The sequence below is a fragment of the Hemitrygon akajei genome, chromosome 8, assembly GCF_048418815.1.
Source record: "Hemitrygon akajei chromosome 8, sHemAka1.3, whole genome shotgun sequence".
In the NCBI taxonomy this organism is placed as follows: Eukaryota; Metazoa; Chordata; class Chondrichthyes; order Myliobatiformes; family Dasyatidae; genus Hemitrygon; species Hemitrygon akajei.
The window spans coordinates 18,815,149-18,841,177 of record NC_133131.1 but is presented as its reverse complement, the minus strand read 5'-3'; the positions used below and the strand labels follow the sequence as shown (position 1 = coordinate 18,841,177).

General features: G+C 37.7%; 1 protein-coding gene across 2 annotated transcripts in view; it reads right to left on the bottom strand.

The window, feature by feature from the left end:
- Positions 1 to 26,029, bottom strand: part of gosr1 (golgi SNAP receptor complex member 1) — a 107,244-nt gene that overhangs the window by 64,017 nt on the left and 17,198 nt on the right. The window contains exons 2-6 of one of the 2 annotated variants that reach the window (XM_073053377.1): positions 21,868 to 21,988; positions 20,247 to 20,334; positions 18,124 to 18,231; positions 5,636 to 5,727; positions 3,950 to 4,024 (exon numbers count right to left, since the gene is read on the bottom strand). In XM_073053377.1, the coding sequence (XP_072909478.1) occupies positions 3,950 to 4,024; positions 5,636 to 5,727; positions 18,124 to 18,231; positions 20,247 to 20,334; positions 21,868 to 21,988 (484 nt within the window). The remainder of the gene's footprint in view (positions 1 to 3,949; positions 4,025 to 5,635; positions 5,728 to 18,123; positions 18,232 to 20,246; positions 20,335 to 21,867; positions 21,989 to 26,029) is intronic. The other variant, XM_073053379.1, reaches the window with a different exon arrangement.

Below are 26,029 nucleotides of genomic sequence, written 5' to 3'. Positions count from 1 at the left end.
TCATTAAAAATAAAGTGAATGTTCCTATATTAATTGCTAAATGACATATTCTAGATATGACAGCAATTTATTGTGTTCTATAGCACAGAAACACCCATCGCACTCCCCTCCTAATCATTCTCCTCCCCACCCAAGTGCGCACCAACAATCAAACACCCACTTACACTAATCACATTTTATTCTCCTACATTCCCATCAAGTTCCTCCAGGTTCTACCACCCAACTGAAGTTAAATTCTCTCTAAAATAACCAGGTTTGACCACCTTTGAAGAAGCCAAAGGCCATCTCATACACTAAAATTCTAAAGCCTGCTGGGCCTCCGCACAATTTTATCAGTTTCTCTCCGGCACGTACAGGAGCCAATGTAGATTTTCACTCATTCAGTTAAGCACTTCTGCCATCTTGAGACAATATTTAGTTATTACATCCCAATCAAGTTAACTTGCCTTTATTCACATTTATGTAATTTTCTAGTTTAGTATTATACACTAGAAAAATCACAAGATGAAAATTGAACATGTACAATTTTGATCTGAATACAAAAAATGAGTCTTAAGCCTGCACATTATTTGAAAATAGTGTAGTTTTAGATGGTATTTATTAACTTGTATGCATTACATTCATGACAATGTCATACTAGAAACACTGATAGTCAAACTGACCAATGTTACATCAATAAACTTGTTCACCAAATCACTTCTTCTATTTACCATAGTGCTGAATATAAATTTATAAAAGTAGTGCTGACGGTGAGAGTTACCACCATACGGTACAAGATAAAATTTGATCCTCTAAAACGTTCTGTCCAATAAAATCAAGAGCAAGTTAACAATTGGAAATTTTACACCACCAATACTCTTCCAGCAATTCTCTTTAGAATTTGGAAAATAATTTCTCTACTTGAATCCATGTAATTTTATATTAAAAACATCAAATCTTTTCCTATAATGAATTGCTCATAACATTCTTTCAACTGATGTACAGAACAAGAAATTCTCCAGATGCTTATTTCAATCTAGTACACAGTACTATGAATCCTTTTAAGGTTTTATGGCAATTGCACTAAACGAAATGAGAAGATTCTTCACTGAATACATGAAATGCCATAAAGGAAACAAATGTGACAAAATGAAATTAATGCCTTAATGTCCCATTCCGGACACTTTTCATTATTTCTCAAGTTTAAATCAATATTAGAATTTAGTCCAATAAACATGTGATACATGTAAAACACAAAACTACCCAGTGCATTAATACAGGCATGGAGATATCCAATTCTAAGAAATCAATGAATAAAAGTGATTTCCAATGAGTTTCAGGACACACTGCAGCCCCAAAGATTTGTGGAAAATACCTCACTTCAACCAATCATAATGGTCAGAGGTTCACAATGCAATCATAAAAAGTTACAGGAACTAAGTAACTTCTAAAATCTTCAGGCATTTAATTGGAGAATGACTGGAGAACTCTGTCGCTTGATCTCATATTCTGCAATTTGATTACTGTGTAAAAATTGGTTGATCGCAGGCAGCCTTGAATATACCGAACAGCTGAGCATTCAAAAGTCCAAAGGTTTGCAACACTGAGCGAAGAAATTTCTCCTTGTATCTGTCTAAAAGGACAATCCCTTATGTCAAAATATTACCTAGAAATAAATATTGACAGTAAATTTCCTGTTAGTTCTTCTTAGAACTTACTCCAATAAATAAAGGATGACCCCACTGAATAATCAAATTTTCTGCAGGTGGTATTAATGCTGAGTGGATTCAGGAATGCCAGCAATGAGTACGAGAATATTCACAAATGGAAATAATAAAAACATAAAAATGACTTTAAATGATGAGAGCTAAAGGAGTCTCGCAGCTGAGAAATGCTGCAGAGACAGACGAAAAAGCCTTGTCAATGGATGAATGAAAACACCACAATTAAGCACATTTTGCTCAATCTGAGAACAAGTATCATGAAGTGACAAAGTAGTATCAAAACATTAAATGTAAGTACTCATCCCAATAGTTAACTGAAATTGGTTTTGACATCCAGGATTCAGTTAGACTAGGTGTTTGGTCACCACGAAAGCAGCTGTAAGATCAGAACTTAAAGACAGAGTGGCAATACTGCTTACAGTCAGCATGAAATGCAAACTGATAAAGATAAGCATATAAATGACCAAAAGGAAGACAGGAATTAAATCGAGTTTCAAATATTATGTGGAGAGAACGAATATATCATTGGAGAAGGGTAATGACATTTATTTCACAGGAAACAATAGTAAGAGCAGTTCAAGAAGATAAAATTACCAACTCAATAAACACAGAAGATATGAAGAACATACAACTGCATTTCAAACCGGAGGTCACTGGATATCTATACAGCAATCTCCATTGTACAAAATGGGTGAAACTTAGAATAGAACACTTTAAGTCGGATCCTGCTGGAGAGAAACTACAGAATCTGGTAGCAATGAATACTCTGGAAAGTTAATTTGAGATGGGATATCAGTTTCTCCACCTGTAAATGACTAGCCTTTCCTATTATTATTGACTGGTCTTGAGGCCATCATGAACTTCAACTCCAATGGGATTCAATTCCTCCCACGCCAAATACCTGCACAGTCACATTTCAACGCCAAAGAAAATTATCTCCATTTCAAACTTTCTAATTCTAACCTCATCCTGTTTATCGTCAATGACTGAATACGAGTTTTTATGTCTCCCCCTTGATTCTCTTATTTCCATATTTATTCATCATCTATTTATATAATGGACAAATTTTTCCCTCACTCTCATCCAGCAATCTTGAACACACTACACATCTGACTATAATGCTTGTGTTTCAGGATGTTTTATCTTCACCCAGGCTTTCACTGAATACCAGAACATGCAACACATTACATGAACATATGTAACTGGGTTAACATTTTACCATGGATCTGAAATAAATTTACATCGCCAATTTGTAAAGCTTTTAATTTAACATGTCAAAATATTAAGCAGAGACCCAAAAAAGAAAATAAAAATTAGGAAATAAGAAATAGGAGCAGAAGTAGGCTATCTGGCCCATTGAGCCTGCTCTGCCATTCAATAGGATCATGACTGATCTGACCATGGACTCATCTCCACCTACCTGCCTTTTCCCATAACCCTTAATTCCCCTACTATGCAAAAATCTATCCAACCCTGTCTTAAATATATTTACTGTTATAACTGAGGTAAATATGTTCTAGAAACAGGAATAATTTTGTTTCTAACAAAAACATGTTAATGTTTCCTCTCCTCGAGTACTTTTTTTTGACTAATATGTATTTTTCTTCTAAGTGCTCATTAAGGAAAAGTTCATTGCACAGTTCTGTCGTGATTTCAAATGGAAAATGAAATCAACTGGACATTGAACTTAACCACTTAACTATACAAGATACTACTTAATTTCATTATAAAACACTCAAAAGCATTCCAAAAAGCAGAACAACATTAAGCATAAGCTGCCAACATGACCAAAAATATACAAATGTCATAAATGATATATCCACATGATAACATATACAAAATATAGACCCTCCGTGCACATTGCTAAAACCAATGAAAATGACAAGAGTGATTCATGCACATTAAATTCCACAAAGATAATTGCACAATTACATACAAATTTCCATTTGTAAAAGAGCACCATAATACTAATGCTTATGGAACAAATTCAGTCCCAGCTGTAACTGACCTGTGCAGATTTAAGGCTGTTACAAAGCACTCAAGTTTTTTGCAGTTTACAGTACAAGAAATAATTACCTTGTAATTACTGTTCTCTTTCACACCATATTTCCTCAATGCTTTGCTTTCTTGACTTGCTTCAAACAACAAATCTTACAATATACGCTCATGATATTAAACCTGATCTGTTGACTTTGAGTAAACATACTCATACTACAGCTGGTGAAAAACAGGAAAATAAAACTTACTTTCGAAGATGTTCATGTTCTTTTAAGAACAGTTCTGTCCTTCTGTTATTAACTCCTGATCCACTTTTGTAAGATCTGAAGTTAAAATGGAAACACTTTATTAAAATACCAATGTAAATGACAAAAATTACTTTGGCACCACAGACATTGGTAAATATTTATGTGCCAAAGTCGATTGTACTTTACAGTTTGGTTAGTTAGTCAGCTAGTTAGTTGTTTTAGAGATACAGCATGGAACAGGTTCTTCTGGCCCAATGAATCAAAACGCCCAACAACCCATCTGTTTAACCCTAGCAAACACGAGGAAATCTGCAGATGCTGGAAATTCAAGCAACACATACAAAATGCTGGTGGAACGCAGCAGGTCAGGCAGCATCTATAGGAAGAAGCACTGTCAACGTTTCTGGCCGAGACCCTTTGTCGGGACTAACTGAAAGGAAAGATAGTAAGAGATTTGAAAGTAGGAGGGGGAGGGGGAAATGCGAAATGATAGGAGAAGACCAGAGGGGGTGGGGTGAAGCTAAGAGCTGGAAAGGTGATTGGCGAGTGATACAGAGCTGGAGAAGGGAAAGGATCATGGGACGGGAGGCCTAGGGAGAAAGAAAAGGGGAGGGGAGCACCAGAGGGAGATGGAGAACAGGCAGAGTGATGGGCAGAGAGAGAGAGAAAAAAAAAAGGGAGGGGGAAAAAACTAAATATATCAGGGATGGGGTAAGAAGGGGAGCAGGGGCATTAACAGAAGTTAGAGAAGTCAATGTTCATGTCATCAGGTTGAAGGCTACCTTCTCCAGCTCTGACTCCCTTTTGCCGATCACCTTTCCAGCTCTTAGCTTCACCACCCTCCCCCCCCCCCCCACCCCCGGTCTTCTCCTATCATTTCGCATTTCCCCCTCCTACTTTCACATCTCTTACTATCTTTCCTTTCAGTCAGTCCTGACAAAGGGTCTCGGCCCAAAACATCAACAGTGCTTCTCCCTATAGATGCTGCCTGGCCTGCTGCGTTCACCAGAATTTTAAGTGTGTTGTTTAACCCTAGCCTCATCACAGGACAACTTACAATGACCAATTAACCTAATAACCTGAACGTCTTTTGGACTGTGGGAGGAAAGCGGAGTACCCGGAGGAAACACATGCATTCACAGAAAGACATACAAATTTACTGCAGAGTACGTAAGAATTGAACTCTGATCTCCAAAGACCCAGGTGTAATAGCGTCATGCTAACCACTGCATTACTGTTGCACCTGAAAAAAGTTAATCTGACAGCACAAAACTAAAGCCATGAAACTAAAGCACTCCTGCAAGAGTTTTTACTCAATGTGAATAAATATGCACAAAAAAAGCATATTTAAGTAGTTTGGCATCAGCATAGATGATAATTTTTAAAGTTAACTGCATAAATTAACTTTAAATTCAACTTGAAATATAAAATTAAATGAGAATTTACACCTGTTTTATTGGTAATATAAGTCAATATACTCATGTCCTACTCATATACTCATGTTCAATATTAGTAGAAACAAAAAGTATTCCTTTCTGACCAAAACACAATTCAAATAGCTTACTATCACAATGTCAGTTTGGATCCAACAAGATTTATGCTAAGATTTAACAGAATATGTAACAAATAATAAAAGCTCCCAAATCATTTAAAAAATGACCAGACTGAGCAAAAATTGCTGCTTACTCAATATCTTTCCGAACTGATCCCAGCAAGTCCTCTCGCTCTCTAATTGCAATAAAGTTTGCTTTGGTTTTATTAAATTCATGTGTATAGTCCTGTAGAGAAAAATAAACAATGAAATCATTGGAGTTTTTTCCCCTGTGGCATAACTTCTGTAAGATAGAAAACATAGATTAGGAATTAGAAGATTCACATCATTTTTCATTCCCTCGAAGTTAAAGTCCCAACGGACTACCTGCACAATAGCTCTTCTTCAAATCCAAATCCTGCACTCAATAGTTCTGAGGGCAAATATGGAAGGCAGCAAGCACTAACATACTATCTGAAATGTGTTGAAAAATTATCAGTGAAGATCACAGCATTAGCAAATTAATATGTTTAGTATCCTGAATAAAGTGATATACCTCCTACAGAAGGAACATGTATTCTTTAAGAACATAAGATGCAGAAGCAGAATTAAGTCATTCAGCTTGTCAAGTCTGCTCTGTCATTAAATTGGCCTTTTTTCAACCCCATTGTTGCTATGCTGTCTGTAACCTTCAACCCTCTTACCAAAGTCCAAGGTAAAATTATTATCAAAGTACACACGGCACCATATACAGCCCTACAATTCATTTTCTTGCAGGCATTCATGGTAAATACAAAGAAACTCAACAGAATCGATGAAAAACTGCACACAAGATGAACAACCAATGTGCAAGACAACAAACTGTGCCAATATAAAAAGAAATAAAAAAACAATAAATATTAGGAACATGAGATGAAGAGTCCTTGAAAGTGAATCCATGCAATAGGCTGTGAGAACATTACAGTGTTGGGGTTGGGGTTGTTGGGGTGAGTGAAGTTGAGTGAAGCTATCTCTGTGTTTCAAGAGCCTGATGGTTGAGGAATAATAACTGTTCCTGAACCTGGTGGTGTGGGTCCCGAGGCTCCTGTATTTCTTTCTCAACAGCAGCAGCGACAAGAGAGCTTGGCTTGGATGGTGGGGGTCCTTAATGATAGATGTTGCTTTTCTTGAAGATGTACTCAATGGTGGGGAGGGCTTTACTTGTGATGACTGTGTCGACTACTTTTTGTAGGTTACCAAGATGACACATGGTGACGCTTTTGGGCTGCATACAAACTTCCAGACACACCTCTTCTGAACTAGCAATCAAGAACATATCAATCTCTGCCTTAAATATGACTTGCCCTTCACAACTCACTGAGGCAATGAATTGCAAAGATTCTTGACCCTCTGGCTGAAAAAAAATTCCTCCACATCTCAACTTTACAGGGATGCCCCTACATTCTGAGATTGTGTCCACAGATCCTGGACTTTCTTATCAAAGGAAACAAACTCCCAATTTCTGAGCTATACAAGGCCATTCAATATGCAGTAGGTTTCAATAAGATCCTTCCAGACTCTAGGTTCAATACAAGAGTCACAATCAATGCTTAAAATATATTTTGTTTTTTCTTAAACTGTTCCAGGGAAATAATTTGAATTAGTTACCCTTTCAAACACATTCACACACACCGATTCTCTGAATGTTATCTAATTAGCCCCTTGTCTGGTTTCACTCTCTGGACAACTCCCATCTCAATAACCTTCCTACAATCTTTACTATATTTGGGGATAGACCGGCTCTTGACACACTGCATTTTAAAATCTCTTTAATTCTTGTATACATTAAAAATAAAGACATATCAGTCATCCCTGATGTACCTACTCAGCAAAAGTAGATGTTTCTAAAGTGCACTGAATTATGGTCTAATGATAAGATTTAATTTCTCTCAGATGCACACAAAATATTAACTTAATCACAATTAACAATTAATTTAAAAGCTACCAGATTGGAACTACCAGTAGAAATATAATTATCTACTTGTTTTAATATACACAGATAATTCCATTTTTACAATCCAGCACGGCCCAAGAATAATTAACATTATTCTTGGATGAAGTACTATATACGGTTCTTAATTGCACAACAGTAATGACAGATTTCTTACAGCATAAAATTAAAGACATGTTGATACTGCAGTACAATCCTAATCGACCAAATTGTTGTCTTAAATAAGATAAAGCAATGGCCTAAAATTTAAAACAATATAGTCCATGAAGATTTGCAAATATGAGAAGCCAAGAAACAAAGTTGGTTGGATGCTATATTTTTAAATCTCTTGAATTCTGCATACATTACAAATAGAAGATTATATCAGTTATTCCTACCCAGCACAAGTAGATGTTTCTAAACCATACTGAATTATGGTGCACAGACATGATTTAATTTCTTGAAGCTGCACATAGAATATTAACTTCATCATTAGAATAACTTGACTCATTTGAGTCATTAAGATCAAGTATCACCTTTAGCCCAACTCTCTTGTACATACCTTTGACTCGTTTCCTTCAATATCCTTGATTAACAATAGTCTATCTCACATTTAAAATTAAAAATTACCAAGCATCAATTGTTGTTTAGACAGAAAATGCCAAACTACACACACAAAATGCTGGTGGAACACAGCAGGCCAGGCAGCATCTATAGGGAGAAGCACTGTCGACATTTCGGGCCGAGACCTTCGCAAACAGCTTCTCCCACTCTGCCATCAGATTTCTGAATGGACAATGAACCCATGAACACTACCTCACTATTTTATTTCCTCTCTTTTTGCACTACATATTTAATTTTCTTTTATATATACTTATTTTAATTTATAGTTTTTATTAGCATTGGAAAATACTGCTGCCGCAAAATAACAAATTTCAAGACATATGCCAGTGATATTAAACCTGATTCTGAAAAAGCAAAATGTTTTACATCTGCCCAGAACTAATGAATTAACTGTTCTTATTTTAAAGTATAGAACTGTCACACTACTGTCAATGTTCAACCACTCAAGATTTTTTAAAAATTCTGATGGGTAAGCAGAATACTTGAAGATACTTGTATTGTGTCAGTGGAAAAGAGTGTATGGAACCGGAGGAGACAGCAGAGGTACTTAATGAGTACTTAGCTTCAATATTCAATATGGAAAAGGATCTTGGTGATTGTAGGGATGACTTACAGCAGACTGGAAAGCTTCAGCATATAGATATTAAGAAAGAAGATGTGCTGAAGCTTTTGGAAAATATCAAGTTGGATAAATCACCGGGAATTGATCAAGCTTTTTGCTATGGAAAATAAAAGGAATAACATGTTTTTGTGATTATTTATGGATGATTGTTTTATGTCTTTTGAGCAGTTGTCTAATAAATATAATTTGCCTAGGTCACATTTTTTCAGATATTTACAGATTAGAAACTTCCTGAATGCCACTTTACTTACCTTTCCAATATCACATCAAATTGAAGTTACAGAAATTTTTTTAGGTTTAAACCCCTTTCAGAAGAGTTTAATAGCAATTATTTATGATCTGATTACGAAAATACATCTAAGTACTTCTGATAAAGAATGAGTGGGAAAGAGAACTTCAGATATCTTTATTTACAGAGAAATGGGAGAAAATTCTTAAACTAGTTAATACTTCTTCAATGTGTGCCAGACATGCTTTGATACAATTTAAGGTGGTTCATAGGGCACAGAAATCCAAGGATAAGTTAGCTCGTTTTTATCGTCATATAAACCCTGTTTGTGATAGATGTAATTCTGAAGTAGCTTCTTTGACAGATATGTTCTTGCCCTCTGTAAGGAAAATATTGGAAAGATATTTTTGATGTTATCTCAGTAGTTCTGCATATTGATTTACAACCTCATCCTATTGCTGCAATCTTTGGACTACCAGTGATAGACTCTAGTCATGTATCCTCATCAGCTTGTCGTTTAATTGCTTTCGTGACATTAACAGCCAGAAGATCCATTTTACTGAAATGGAAAGATTCCAACCCACCTACCACATTTCAATGGTTTTCCCAAATGATAGCATGTCTAAATTTGGAAAAAATTAGGAGCAGTACAATGGACCCCTCGGTTAAATTTGAAGAAACTTGGAGGCCATTTATTCAATATTTTCATATGACGTAAGTTGACCCTTTCTGAATCCACTTTCTTAGTAATTTTTTATGTATAGAGGAGTGGAGTTAATGACAAATTATAATTTTAACCGAAGAAATATGGTAGCCCAATTTTTGTTTGTTCTTTTTAGTTTTTTTTCTTCAGTTTGGTTTTTTTTTCTCTTTCTCTCTTTTATAATGATCTTTTTCATGGTTAATTACTAAGAGATTGGGAGGTTAAACTCCATTTGCTACTTGGAATATGTGTTTTTACATATTAATAGTTATTAATGTATTCCCAATCTCTATGTACCATTATCAATATTGATGTTTGTTAATTGGAAACTTAATAAAAAGATTGAAAAAGAAAGAAAGGATAAGTCACCGGGACCAGATGAGATGTACCCTGGGCTACTGTGGGAGGCGAGGGAGGAGATTGCTGACCTCTGACGACGATCTTTGCATCATCAATGGGGACGGGAGAGGTTCCGGAGGATTGAAGGGTTGTGGATGTTGTTCCTTTATTCAAGAAAGGGAGTAGAGATAGCCCAGGAAATTATAGACCAGTGAGTCTTACTTCAGTGATTGGTAAGTTGATGGAGAAGATCCTGAGAGGCAGGATTTATGAACATTTGTAGAGGCATAATATGATTAGGAATAGTCAGCATGGCCTTACGAGCCTGATTGAATTTTTGAGGATGTGACTAAACACATTGATGAAGATAGAGCAGTAGATGTAGTGTATATGGATTTCAGCAAGGCATTTGACAAGGTACCCGAGGGGAAATTACTTTGTGGATCCAGAACTGGCTTGCCCAACAGAAGGCAGAGAGTAGTTGTAGACAGGTCATATTCTGCATGGAGGTTGGTGACCAGTGATATGCCTCAGGGATCTGTTCTGGGACCCCTTCTCTTCAAGATTTTTATAAATGACCTGGACAAGGAAGTTGAGAGATGGGCTAGTAAATTTGCCAATGACACAAAGGTTGGAGGTGTTGTGGATAGTGTGGAGGGCTGTCAGAGGTTACAGCGGGACACTGATAGGATGCAAAACTGGGCTGAGAAGTGGCAGATAGAGTTCAACTCAGATAAGTGTGATGTGGATCATTTTGGTAGGTCAAATATGATGGCAGAATATAGTATTAATGATAAGACTCTTGGCAGTGTGGAGGAATCTTGGGGTCCAAGTCCACAGGACACTCAAAACTGCTAATGCAGGTTGACTCTGTGGTTAAGAAGGCATACGGTGCATTGGCCTTCATCAATTGTGGGATTGAGTTTAGGAGCCGAGAGGTAATGTTGCAGCTATATAGGACTCCGATCAGATACCATTTGGAGTACTGTGCTGGATTTTGGTCACCTCACTACAGGAAGGATGTGGAAACCACAGAAAAGTGGCAGAGGAGATTTACAAGGATGTTGCCTGGATTGGGAAGCATATCTTATGAGAATAGGTTGAGTGAACTTGGCCTTTTTATCTTGGAGCGATGGAGAATAAGAAGTGACCTGATAGAGGTGTATAAGATGATGAGAGGCATTGATCGTGTGGATAGACAGAGGCTTTTTCCCAGGGCTGAAATGGCTAGCATGAGAAGGCACAGTTTAAGGTGCCTGGAAGTAGGTACAGAGGAGATGTCAGGGGTAAGGTTTCTTCTACAACGCAGAGAGTGGTGAGTGTGTGGAATGGGCTGCTGGCGACGGTGGTGGAGGCAGATACGATAGGGTCTTTTAAGAAACTCCTTGACAGGTATATGGAGCTCAGAAAAATAGAGGGCTATGGGTAACCTTAGGTAATTTCTAAGGTAAGGACAGGTTCGGCACAGCTTTGTAGGCCAAAGGGCCTGTATTGTGCTGTAGGTTTTCTATGTTTCTATCAAAATGCTTCCCAATCCAGTTTGTAAACCCAGAATTCCAATGATAATAAAATTAATTAATGCACAAACATTCCTGCTACCGTTTTGGTTGCAAGGGTAGAAAAAAACTTGTCCATCAATGGTCAAAAGGGGTGTCAGAACCTTTCTTGTAAACATTACACTCTTCTCTTTAACTTATTATTTTCAAATTCAATAAAGTTTATACACAAGAGATTCTGCAGATGCTGGAAATCTTGAGCAATATACACAAAATGCTGGAGAAACTCATCAAGTCAGGCAGCATCTATGAAAGGAAACGAACAATTAGTGTTTCAGACTGAGATCTTTCATTAGGAAGGTCTTGATGAAAGGTCTCAGCCTGAAACATTGACTGTTTATTCCCTTCCATAGGTGCTACTTAACAATTCAGTCATAAATCAAACTGATTAAAACTTTGACTTATTGTTTATTTCAACATACAGAAAATGCATAACAAAATCCTATGTTCACCCAGTAAAGTCATTAAATTTTCCACTGATGGTGACTGCAAACTTCATGAGTTAATTTTTGTTATCCTACACCTGGCAACAGTCATCCTCAAGAAGGCGGTCAGAAATGTTCCCCGTTTGCCCCTCATCACTCTCATTGGCTTCACGTTATACCATTCTCTATTTCACCAATATCAGATTTTGACTCACTGAATTGAGAATAAAACTATTTTACAGCCTTCCAGAAGACTCATTTTCTATCTTCCCTGCAGGAATCTGCTCATTCACCATGATGATACCCTGTTGTCAAGGTCACTCAATTATACCTGCTTTATTCCTCGTAAATGGTTTTTGTACGTAGTGCTGATTTACATGCATGATCACAAACTGCCCTGGGCAACTGCAGGTATTTTTCAGCAGAAGCATGACCAGATGATGTACATTTGGTAGTGCCCATCTGCTATTGTTCTCACCTAGTCTGACCATAGCTCTTAACATCTATCTTTTGGTCCATCAGGAACATAAGTTTGAACAATCATAGGTTTAGGGTATCCAGTAATAATTCTGCATCATTTTTATTGTAGGGCCAATGCATTCCCATTGAAGTGGCATCACACAGGCACAGAGGTTTCAATCATGGAAGGGTGCAGCAATCATTTGGAGACTGCAAGCTCTCTGATGCATTAACAGGTGGCACAGTGATACAGCTAGAAGAGATGCTGCCTCACTGCAGCAGTCATGGGTTTAATCTTGACCTCAGGTGCTATCCATATGAAATTTGTACACTCTCTCTATGGGTTTCCTCTGAGCACTCCATTTTCCTCCCACATCCCAAAGAAGAAAGGTAGGTTAAATGGTAACAGTAAATTGTCTCTAGGGTATAAGTGTGTGGCAGAAACTTGTGGAGTTGATGAAAATTTGGAGAGAATAAAAATGGAATGAATGTAGGATTGTTGTAAATGGATATCTGGTGATGGATGTGAACTTGGTGGGTTGAAACGACTATTTTTTGCTGCACCTCTCTATGACTTCACGACTTACTTTGCCAAGATGTAAGTCCTTCTGACTGACAATCCTTCAGTGAGCAAAAAAAAAATTCCTTTTGATAATTATATTGCGGATATCTTCATTAAATTTTACTAGATTTCTCAATAGAACATCAAAAGCTACGACATTTTATTTGGAGCTATCATTCTGTTAAATTTAAATTATAACAATGAGATAACCTTTAACAAAAGAATAAGTCATGTTATTTTATTTTAATGGATTTTCACAACAGTCCCTAATTAAAATGTAAGAAGTTCATTTCCAGAGAAACTATTATTCTGCAGCTTTCAATCACCTCATTCTTTCTACTGAGGTTGATAATTAAACATTCAACCCACAAATGAAGATATTTATCATTCACTTAAATTGAACTGCGATTTATCTTCATTTATATATAGCAATGATCTGATCTTTCAACATTATCACTGCTTTGTTTATTAGCAAATATTTGATGGAAATTAATGGTTTCCTCCATCTTTTGATTTTATTTTGTGGAGATAATATTCAGAAAATTTTCTAGCAATATTAACTTGCTCTATATGCAATTTCATTAAAAATGTAGCAATTTTTAAAAACAAATGACCACAAAAAGGACTATGATGAAGCTGAGAGGTATTTAATAAACTTTCAAATGGAGTAACGATTATAAGCTGTTCAAAACTTTCATTCGTCCACATTTGGAGTATTCCATGAAGTCTGATCACTACACTATAAGAAGGATGTGACGGATTTGGAGAGGGTGCAGATGAGGTTCACCAAGATGACATCTGGATTAAACTGTATCAGCTATGAGAAGTTGTTGGAATGTTTCTGCAAGAGCTTTATGGCTGGGGGGCGGGGGGGTGGTGGAAAACAACCTGATACAAGGATATAAAATGTTTAAGAGGATAGATAGGGTAGATAGTTGGAGGCATTTTCCCAGGGTAGTAAAGTCAAGATGCTGGAGATGACAGGGCAAAAATTTAAATAAGATATATAAGAGATACTCTTTACTCAGAGTGGTATATACTTGGAATGCACTGAAAGGGAAGGTGGCAGAAGAAAATACAACAGCAGTGTTTAACAGGCATTCAGATAGACCCATGAACAAATGGGAAATAGAACAGGAACATTACACTACAGGCCGTTCAGTTCATGACATTGTGCCAACCTTTTAACTTACTCCAAAATCAATCTAACACTTCCCTCACCCTTAGCCCTCCATTTTTCTTTCATCCACGTGCCTATCCTAGAATCTTTTAAACATCCCTAATATATTTGCCTCTAACATCATCCCTGGCAGTGCATTCCACACACCTCCCATTATCTGAGTGAGAAAGCCTACCTCCGACATTCCCCTACAATTTCCTCCAATCACCTTACAATTAGGCCCCCTCATATGACCTGTGAAAAAGTTTCTGGCTGTCCACTTGATCTATGCCTACCTTGTACACCTCTTACCTCTCGACCTTCTTCACTCCAAAGAGAATAGCCCTAGCTCACTCAACCTATCCTCATATGAAATTCTCTCTAATCCTGGCAGCATCCTAGTAAATCTCTGCACCATTTCTCAAGTTTTTACATCCTTCCTATAATAAGACGGCCAGAAATGACCACTCCAGGTGTTGCTTAACCAGAATTTTATAGAAAATTGACTTAAATAAGTAGGGCAAAAAGAGGAAATAAAAGAGAGGATGTCTTCATGGGTTCACTGCCCATTCAGAAATTTGATGGCGAATAGGAAGAAGCTGTTTCCTGAAAGGTTAAGTATGTTTCTTCAGGCTCCTGTACCTCCTCCTTGATGGTGGAAATGAGAAGAGGGCATATCCTGGGTGATAAGGGTCCTTAATGACAGATGCCACATTTTTGAGGTCTCACCTTTTGAAGGTGTCCTGGATTCCAGAGTAGCAAGTGTCCATGATGGAGCTGACAGTGTTTACAATTTTCTGCAGCTTTTTCTGACCCTGTGCAGAGGTCCATCTATACCAGACGGTGATGCAACCAGTTAGAATTCTATCCATAGAGCTACAACATTACCTCACGGCTCTTGAATTGAATCCGCTTACTAAAGAAGGCCAACACTCCATATGCCTTCTTAAACACCCTAACAATTTTGATGATGGTATTAAAAGCTGAGCTGTTATCGATAAACAGCATCCTGATGTATGCACCTTTGCTGTCCAAATGGTCTAGGGTTGTGTGAAGAGCCACTGAGCTGGCATCTGCTGAGGACCTGGAGCTCCAGTAGGCAAATTAGAGCAGATCCAAGTGACCACTTAGACAGGAGCTAATACAGACTTTATTAAAATAGCTGTGGATGAGTGTGTCCCCACAAAATCATTCAGATGTTTCCCCAACCAGAAGCCCTGGATGAACCATGAAATCTGAAATTTGCTGATCAGAGACATTCAAGTCTGGAGATCAAGAATGCTACAAGAGGCGTAGGCATGATCTCCGGAAAGCCATCTCTTGAGAGAAGTGGAGATTCTGGACTAGACTGGAATCACTGAGGGATACTCGACAGCTATGCCATAACCTCCAACAAAGCTAAATCTTGCGACATGGGGACAGCACAGCATCATTTCCAGATGACCTCAATGCCTTCTATGCTTGCTTTGACCACCAGAGCAGGAACCATTGCACACCCCCATGTCTCCTGATGATCCTTTGGACTTGGTCTCTGAAGATGACCCACAGGCTGCCTTCGAGACAGTGAATCCAAGGAAAACATCCGGTCTGGACGGAGCACCTGGCCAAGTACTGAAGACCAGTGCAGACCAACTGGCTGGTGTGCTCACGGATACCTTCAACTTCTCAGTCTGGCAGTGTGTGGTATCTACCTGCTTCAAGCAGGCTTCAATCGTACCACTGCCCAAAAAAGAGCATGGTACCCTGTCTAAATGACTATCAACCAGTGGCACTTACATCCACAGTGATGAAGTGGTTTGAGAGGCTGGTGTTGAATTATATCAGCTTCTGTCTGAATGGAAACTTGGATCTGCTCCAATTTGCCTACTGAACCAACAGACCTACAGCAGATGCTATCTCATTGGCTCTGCACACAACCCTGGAACATCTGGATAGCAAAGATGCATACATCAGGATGCTCTTTATCAACTGCAGCTTGTCATTTAACACCATTACCTCAAAACTAATCAGTAAACTTCAAGACCTGGGCCTCAATACCCTCTTGTGCTTTTGGATCACGGATTTTCTTACTTGTCGACCCCAGTCAGTTTGGATTAACAAAAACTTCTCCTCCACAAGCCCCATCAGCACAGGGTTCGTGGTTCATCCAGGGTTTCTGATTCAGGAAGACCTTGAACAATTTCATGGGAACACACTCTTCTACAGCTTTTTTAAAAGTCTGTTACAACCCTGGTGCAGTCATTCAGATCTACAGATGAATGTCTGAACACAGTCCAATCCATTGACTCAATACAATCCTGTAATTGTTCCTCAGCCATCTGCGACCACCTCTTAGTTGCCTTAATCTCTGAAGCCTTGCTTCTTAGGCTCTGTCTGTATGTAGGTAGTAGGAGGACAGCCAAATGGTCAATTTACCAAAATGCAGTGTAGGCAAGGAATGATAGGCATTCCTTATAGTGCAGCAGTGGTCTTGTGTGTTGGGACCTCTGGTGCTAGGGGTTATATGCTGATCTTAATTGTGCAGAGCTTTCTTCAAACAGGCCTGGTTGAAGCCTCTGACTACAACTTGAAATGCTTCGGGGTCGGCTGTTTCTTGTCTACATACGTCACCATGCAGTGTCACAAGTGCCTGCTTATCGTCGGCCGCTGATGGTATATAAACTGCAGTCCGGATCACAGATGAGAACTGCCAAGGTAAATAGAATGGTCTGCATTTGATCGATAGGTGTTTCAAGTCAGGGGAACAAGAGTTCGACATAACCTCCACGTTGGAGCACCAAAGAGAAATGATCATCCTTTTCTTTACCAGAGTTCAAGGACTGATCCACCCTGAAAATCGTAAGTCCTTCTGGTCTGACTGCTGTGTCCAGCGTATCCACAGACAGCCAAGTCTTGAAACAGCAAACAATTGAGATCTGCCTCCAACATAGGCAGCCTTGCCCTCAGATTATCAATTTTATTTTCCAGCAACTGCACGTTCGCCAACAAGATGCTGGATAGAGGAAGCCTGTATATCATCCTGGCTTGGATCCCTGCTCTCCTGCTGCGGTTCCAGCCATGGCAATGACCCTTAAAGGCGCTGACTGCTCCGCATTCTTTCATTGTGAGATCTTGAGGTGATTTCTAAGTCCATTGTTAAGAGGAAAATTACATGCTGCAGATTACAGTGAAAGTAATTCAAAAGAAGTTTAAGAGGAAATCTGGAACAATTATCTGCAGCCTGCAGAAAGTAGCCGATGATTGCTAGTGCCAACTTTTCAGATTGAATTCCATCTTCCACTTCTCAGCCTAAATTAGAATAGGAAAACAGAAATAGGAGGCTTTATCACTTAAAGATTATAACTATTGTTATCTGCAAATGGGCAGATTCCGTTTTCTGACTTTGGACAAGCTCTTGGCCACCGAGAGTTGGCAATGAAGATTCCCACAATGGCTTTCCTTAGGCGAACAACCTAAAAACTCCTTCAGACCTGCCTCCATTTTTGAAAATGCTCATGAGATCTTCTGGCATGTACTCCGTAGGTAATGTGGACACTCTTGCTGTAGCATATTTAGACTTAGTTTGCAACAGGTGCCAATAATCTAATATTCTGATGAGTAACTGAGGCTTAGGGTCAAAGCATACCACAGTCTTACCACTTATATGCATCAAGTTGACGAGATAGGCGGACGAAACTTGACACATTTGCTTCAGTAACCATCCTAATATGAGTAAATCATCCAAAATAGCCAGCTGAAATATCATGTAGAGGCAAAACATACTCATTTCAGTTATAATTCATCTCATCTTTAACAAGTTCAAAATAAACAATTACTTGGTATGGTGCTTGGATGGTGATGGTGGGATGGTGGTAAAGGCAAAGGCGGGAGTGGGTTGTAGTCTAATTTCTTCAAAGAAAAAAATGCATTATGGGAAGGATTATTTCAGAGATCTGCTAATGATATACCCAAATAATAACATTACCATAATGAAGCCTACTTATTGAAGAATCTTACCTGTAAGATATCTCTGTGCCTTTGTAGTGTGTGCATGAGCGCTGCATTCAATGACGTAACACCAGGTGTTGAAGTGTATTCTGCCATTTTGTCATTTACTCCTGTGAGCTAGAGGCAAGTATAAATAAAACAATGAAATTGTACATAAAAGCACAGTTACAAAATTCTTTAACAAAACCTTTTTATAAATACCTTAACTTTCCTCTTTTATGAACATTTAATATTGTGTACCACTCCTGCTGCTAAGAGGCAAGTGACACTATTCCAACTTCCCCACTAATGCTTGAAAGTTATCTTGAGGCTATTCCATTACACAAAATTAGATGCAAATTTGAATTTTCATGGTGGCTACTTTCATAGAGGGATGAGCTAAGAAAGTTTAAATACTGCTCAATTGGATAGAAAATTAAACAGCAAGCATGTATTCTTAGTAGTGAACCACTCATGGAACTTTTCTTATAGGTCTGCTTATCGTGGCACTGAAAATCGGGAGAAATGATCAGAAACATGGAAGACACGATGGAAACATATTTAGTTAATTCCTTATCACTTCTGGGCTAATTATGTATCACTCTCCCATATGGGTTACGACACTTCCAAATGAACATTCAAATTAACTCTAAGTTGTCAATTTACTTCATTTAATAGCTTTTTTATTATGTAATCAGAATCATAGTTCCAGTCCAATTCTAGGATATACAACTAAGCTGAAATCTCTAACACAGAGAGCTACATTTTCAAAAGGGCAGTAAAGAGATAGGGAAATTATGTTCATCTGAATGTAGGTTATCTTGTGACAGTATTTCAAGCAGTATTACTTCTTCCCCTGCTAATAAAAACGTATCACATGCTCACTGTTTTTATTTTATTTAGGAAAACCCCATGCACAAAATCGATATGTATGTATAAAGTTTAATTAATTGTGGATTTTTTTGTGAGGTAATATGGTTCAGTTTCTTTTAGTTTGTATTTTTTGTAATGGTCTGATTTTCATACAGGAAACGTAGGCATAAATATCTCTTCAGTATCTATAATGATACTGAAGTGCATTCAAATGAAGATGTATGGTGTAATTAAAGGCTATTATATTCAGAGTAATGAACTGGGAACAGCAAGGTAATAATTGCAAAGCATTTTAGAAATTTTTGAAAGTTTCTGACTTGTTTTAATTTACTTTATTTAGTCAAGTCACTGCAACCCTATGGAAAAGCTTTCACCTTTCTTATTAGGGAGACTAACAGATTAAAGAATTGTTATAGCCAGCAGATCACACACAAGAATTGCTGACAAAGTAATATACCCCAACATCATCTGATACTTATTCCACCAGCACCAAGTGCAGAATCATTACCCTGAAATTAATTCCAACTAGTTACAACAATGGGATCTCCAGGCCTGCATAATGGAAACTTACTTAATCATCTTCAGTTAGACCACGAATAGTGGCATCATTACATGCAGACATGTGGGTTTCTTATTTATGGAACGGTTAACAAGCAAAGTAGAGAAACAACAATTAGATTTGGATCTCTGGAATGACTTGACACTATAGAGGCTTTGGAGAAATACACCTGCACAATTTTCAATGAATTTAAGCTGTTTCAATCATCTTAGTTGTGGCAATCACTTACGGAATTGCATGAGGATTTTGCATGTAGCTCTGGAACTACATTGTGTGAATAGATCCATTATTTTTGCTAATTCTGCCATGACATCCCTGGTCCAACCATTAAAATACAAGCTATTTTATAAATATATTTTAAAACTGAAATATGACCATAGAAATGATGATTGACAAGCAAATGCCACATTGCATAACAATGGTGGACGTTGGCAGGCGTCGAAAAGTAGTCGGCAGACAAATGGAGCAGTAAAGGAACCAAAGACCGTCATAATCATTTTGAACACTGCAAAAATCTAAGTAGTATAGTACCTGCTTGTGTGATTTGGGATGAAGAAATGTGAAACAAAAATCTGAGCAATAAGCAAAAACAGAAATGTAGTTAAGAGGTAACTAGAGGACAACAGACTTCTGAAAAAACAGAGAGACAAGACAAGGTTGCACAATTCAGGCAAAATTATAGTAGTAAACATAGCAATAACTGATGTAGCTTCAATTTCACCTTGGCTAGCAACTGTTCAATTTCCACAGCCATCGTTTCAAACATTCTGTCTTGGCTTGATCCATTAAGAAGCGGCGTTGTATCAGAGCTAGAAAGTTGGAAAGAAAAGGGCAATAAACCAGCAGAATAATCAAAGTAAACGTTAGCCATATAATAGATTATGTGCAATTAAATAATTTAATCTATCTACCTAAGTATGTAAATAGCTAAAATAACTGTTAACAATAGTCGAGTCCGTGGAATGTGTATTTTAAAGTTATTAAATGAAATATTTACTGTTAACAAAAACACATTCAGCTTATCAAAATGCAAAATGACACAAATTTTCTCGTTTTGAAAATCAATGCTTTTACCTAACTTAATATTTATTCTGTTAAATGGCTGAATTAAGCGAATACGAGTCTCGTCTATTTGGCAAAGGATGAAAAAGCAGTGAAGGTTAGAAGTACTGTTAAAAAAGACCTTAAAATTAAATTTATATAACATATGTTATAAATCTTAAACCAAAAGGCAATGTCCAAAATGCATTTTTTGTCTAACTGATCTATGACAATAAAAGGAATCCACAATGTGAGAACAAAAAGATCAAATGAAACTGCATCATTAAAATATCAGACAATAAAACGTATCAATAGGGAAAAATATTTTTAATTTCCAGTTGTCTTTCTTACAGTAATTTGTGATTTCTAGCAATCAACTGAAACACAACAAAGTTTAAAATTATAATCTAGTCTTCAGGATAACAATGTTTAAACATTAATAATTGCACAATTTCAGAAAACCCATCAACATCTCAATATTTGGAAATACAGTTCAGCGTGAGTTGATGCACTTTGGAAAGTAAAACCAGCATAGGACTGATACTATGAACGGTAGGGCACTAGGGAGAGTAATGGAACAGAGAAGGTTAGGTGTACAAGAGCATAATTCATAGAAAGCAGCATCACAGATAGACAGGGTGGTGAAAAAGGTGCTTTGTATGGTGGCTCTCAGTTAGGGCACGATATAGGGGTTGGGATATTATGCTGTAGTTGTACAAATTGCTGGTGAGGCTGCATTTGGAGTACTATATATAGCACTGGTCCCCCTGTTGTAGGAAATAGGTAGTTAAACTTGAAAGAGTGCAGAAAAGATTTACAAGCATTTTGCCAAGACTAGAAGGAATGAATTACAGGGAAAAGTCGGCCAGGCTAGGACTTTATTCCTCAGGACATAAGAGAATGAGGGGTGACTTTATAGAAATGTTTAAAATTATAAGAGACTGGTTAGTTTTTCCTCAGGGTAGGGAAGTCCAAAACTAGGGGGTATTGATTTAAGGTGAGAGAGAAAGCTTTAAAAGGGACATGAGGGGCAACAGAGGGTGTTCAGTATATGGAATGAGCTGCCAAAAGAAATGGTTGAGGAAGGTACAATAGTATTATTTAAGTAGTACTTGGATAGGTACAGGGAGGGTCAGGGCTTAGAGGGATATGGGCCAAATGTAGAAAATTTGGTCTAATTGGGTGGGCACCTTTTGGATTGGTTGGAACAAAGGGCCTGTATCCATTTGTATTACTCTATAAAGATTTTTTGAAGGTTCAGGAAAAAAAGCAAAAAAATCAAAAGGACTGCTGTGTAGTACCTATACCTGTCGCGACGTCCATCTCTCGTAGTAGCACCACTGTAACTTGTGCAGAGCTTACTGAAGGATACCAATTTCAAATCAAGTTCATTCTCCAGTTGCCGAGCCTGCTTCCGCAAGTCTGTGCATGGAAAGAAACCAAAAACGATTTAGCAACTTCCTAAACACTACAAAGGTGAATATATTGGCAAGTGGGAAGATGGATTAGATGCTGTAATTCTAGGTTACCCAAAAGTTATCTTCAGTGATTATAACACAACCAGTACATGGACTCTGAACAGTGTTGAAATCAACCAATTTTTATATCCTTATTTCTCTTGTTTATTACTATAACACAGATTTCATTTGAAGTAACTTTTCCCTCCAGAATGTCTCTAAAATTCTTCAACCAACTGCAGTACCACTGGTTCTTAAGGATTCTAAGAGTTCTGCTTTCATTGTTTTATCTTCTTATCCAATAATTTACATTCACATAACTTATTTCCCACATTATTCCATATCTAATCATATGTGTTTGATATTCTCTGTTCTAACAATGAAGCATGACAGCCAATGGGTATACAATCAAATCCCAGAAATGATACAAAGTGACCAAATGACCAAGGAAATAAAGGACTGGGAAACAACTAAGCATGCCAAGGCATCCCCTCAATCACTTCCTGAATAACTGCATCTCTGACTGTGCAGCAACCCCTCAGTAATGTGAATGAGGGTCCTGAATCCACTAACCTCTCAAGGAAGGGTACTGCCATGGATAGTGTATCTCAATATCACTTCAAAAAGTACCCTCAAGTACTTTGAATTGTGTTCCCATCAAATCACTGCTTGGACACCTTAAAAAATAAAGAGCATCTTCAAACCCTTTTCATTAGCTTGGCTGTCAAAGGCTCAAATTCAGCCTTCAGCTTTTTGTGTATTGCCTCCAAGATTTTAATGTTATTCTGAACATATTGCTACTCATTTCCATTTTAAGCAGGGAACTTGAAAGCTTTGATTAAACTTCAAAATACCTGATTATTAATTAGTACAATTTAATTAGTATAAAAGATCCCATGGGGTGCTTCATTTTAGAAGGATATGAGAGTTTTAAACCTACACAAAAATTTTCCAATGCTTTACATTTTAGTTTGGTAGAAACCAAACTGGCATTAGTTCATTCACTCACTGCCTCAAAGTAAAATGCAATTAGAATAACATCTGCTTTAACTGCATGGCTATAATTACTAGCATTAATGAAAATTTTATCTTTGCATTTTAGCACATATTATTAGCATTAATATTTCAAAAATCCTGCAAAGGCCAATTGTTATGGATATATAGCAATCAACAGATATTGTCAAAATCCCAAAGAGGCTAATTGTCAAGGATATTACTTGATTACACCTTATAGCTGCCACAAAATGCTATTTCATACAGACAGGCACAGAAACAAGCCCTTAGGTTCACCATGTTTATGCCAATCATCGAATATCCATCTCTACTTATCTCCTTTTCAGCTTTTAATTGGTAGCTTTCTGAGCCTTGGAGATCCAAGTGCTTCTTTGGATACTTAAATGCTGAGAGTATATCTGTCATCACAACCCACTTGGGCAGTGCTTTTCAGATTCTAATCCACCCAATGGATGAAAGAAAAGTTCCTCAGGTTGCCTCTGATTTCTCACCTTAAATCTAGTTTTAAACATCTCTGCTACAGGGAAAAGTTTCTTACAATCTCAATCAGGTAGTCCTCTCAGCCTTCTCCTCTCCAATGAAAACAAACCAAGCCTATCCAGCTTTTCCATACAACTACTACCAATTAATTCTTACAGAGAGGTTCCAAGGAACTGCCAGCTCTTAATCTCCTTTAACAATCATTTAACAGAACTGCATCATACTTCAATCACTAAAGGCAAATTTTCCGTGACATTAAGAAAGTCTATATGAATCAATATACAGAACCATGGGTCATCACTTTCATACTGCAATATTGCTAAAGCAGACAGGTTGTGCTTCAGACAATCCTTACTTCATGAAACTGCAATATGTGCAAGTCTATGTTTTCTGCTTTTGATGGTCATTGAGAAACAGGGACCTCAGTGCTCTCACAAATAATTTCAGAAGCATTTTATTCCAGATATTGTTACACAAACCAGAAATGTAATCTTATGATTAACATAGCAGACTGTTTAGTTCAGTTACATCGGGCGGCAACCTTGTCTTTACTTTTAGCATTTTGTCTGCTTCTTACGAGGCCGAGTTGCTAGCTCGACACTCAATCCAGCACAAATGGAAAGCACAAAGGTGAAAGGAGCAGCCTGGATTTCAACTTGGAATCATTCGCCTTGAAGTCCGGTGCAGATGCCATTACACCACCATCCGGCAATGTGATAAGTTATTAAAATAAGATACTGTCTCAGTATAGCTGTCAGGAGATCATAAGGAAACCTGTCCAAGTCAGTACAAATGACTGCGCATTATATGGTCCAACAGGTGGAATCTTTTTTCAGATAATGAAAGACATTCTTTATACCTCCAGTGTTTGCTTCTTCATAGACAGTGGATTCCAGTTAAATACTCCATCATTTAATTAGGGCAGCCGCTTATGTGGGACAATTATTAAAGAACAAAAACATTGAGAAAATAGCTGGGATTCCCTTTGTTTATTTGGGATGTCCTGCCACTTAATTGGAACAAGAGACTGTTGCTGAATAGTTTCTAACTGATATCAGATACCACACCATAGTTAGAGTAAACAGTTTTAAAAAAAAAGTGTCATTTGCATTTGTTTGTGTTCAAAAAGCAGTGATTTTTGTCACTGATAGTTGGCAAAAAAACAAGCAGCAAGACAAATTAGAATCCAATTGCTCAGTGCAGTTTCAAGCATTCAAGCTTGGAGATGCCAGATATAGGCAGGAGTGAAAATGAAACAATTTCACTACTTCAACAGGTTAGGAATGTTGGAAACTACTGTCTTTTTAAAAATAACACTTTTTATAAGATTTGTACTTTTGAACAAACTCATGTATTTTTCACTCACAGGCGGTATAGTAACTAAAAGTTAATCGCCTTTCTCATTTTTAATTGGCTAAGTATTAGCACATTACCCTCATGATGTAATTGTTTTAATTATGTAGCCTATTAACCAATTATTCCCATCTAAATAATTTCTTTATCTTATCTATAAAGGTGATAGATTGTTCAGAGACACCATCTTGGCTTCTTTATTCCTTTATCTTACAACCTTTAGCATAATTTCCCAGTTCTTTATTTAGATTGCTTAGTATTAGTATGTTTGTTTAATAGAAACATAGAAACATGAAAAACTACAGCACAATACAGGCCCTTCGGCCCACAAAGCTGTGCTGAACATGTCCTTACCTTAGAACTACCTAGGCTTACCTATAGCCCTCTATTTTCCTAAGCTTCATGTATCCATTCAGGAGTTTCTTAAAAGACCCTACCGTTTCCTCCTCTACCACCGCCGCCGACAGCCCATTCCACGCACTCACCACTCTCTGCATAAAACTTACCCCTGACATCTCCTCTGTACCTACTGCCAAGCAGCTTAAAACCATGCCTTCTCATGCTTGCCATTTCAGCCCTGGGAAAAAGCCTCTGACTATCCACATGATCAATGCCTCTCATCATCTTATACACCTCTATCAGGTCACCTCTCATCCTCCGTCACTCCAAGGAGAAAAGGCCAAGTTCATTCAACCTATTCTCATAAGGCATGTTCCTCAATCCAGGCAACATCCTTGTAAATCTCCTCTGCACCCTTTCTATGGTTTCCATGTCCTTCCATGTGAGGTGACCAGAATTGAGCACAGTACTCCAAGTAGGGTCTGACAACATTATAGCTGCAACATTACCTGTCGACTCTTAAACTCAATCCCATGATTGATGAAGGCCAAGGCACCATATGCTTTCTTAACCTCAGAGTCAACCTGCATAGCAGCTTTTGAGTGTCCTATGGACACGGACCCCAAGATCCCTCTGATCCTCCACACTGCCAAGAGTATTGCCATTAATGCTATATTCTGCCATCAAATTTGACCTACCAAAATGAACCACCTCACACTTACCTGGGTTGAACTCCATCTGCCACTTCTTAGCCCAGTTTTGCATCCTATCAATGTTCCACTGTAACCTCTGACAGCCCTCCACACTATCCACAACACCC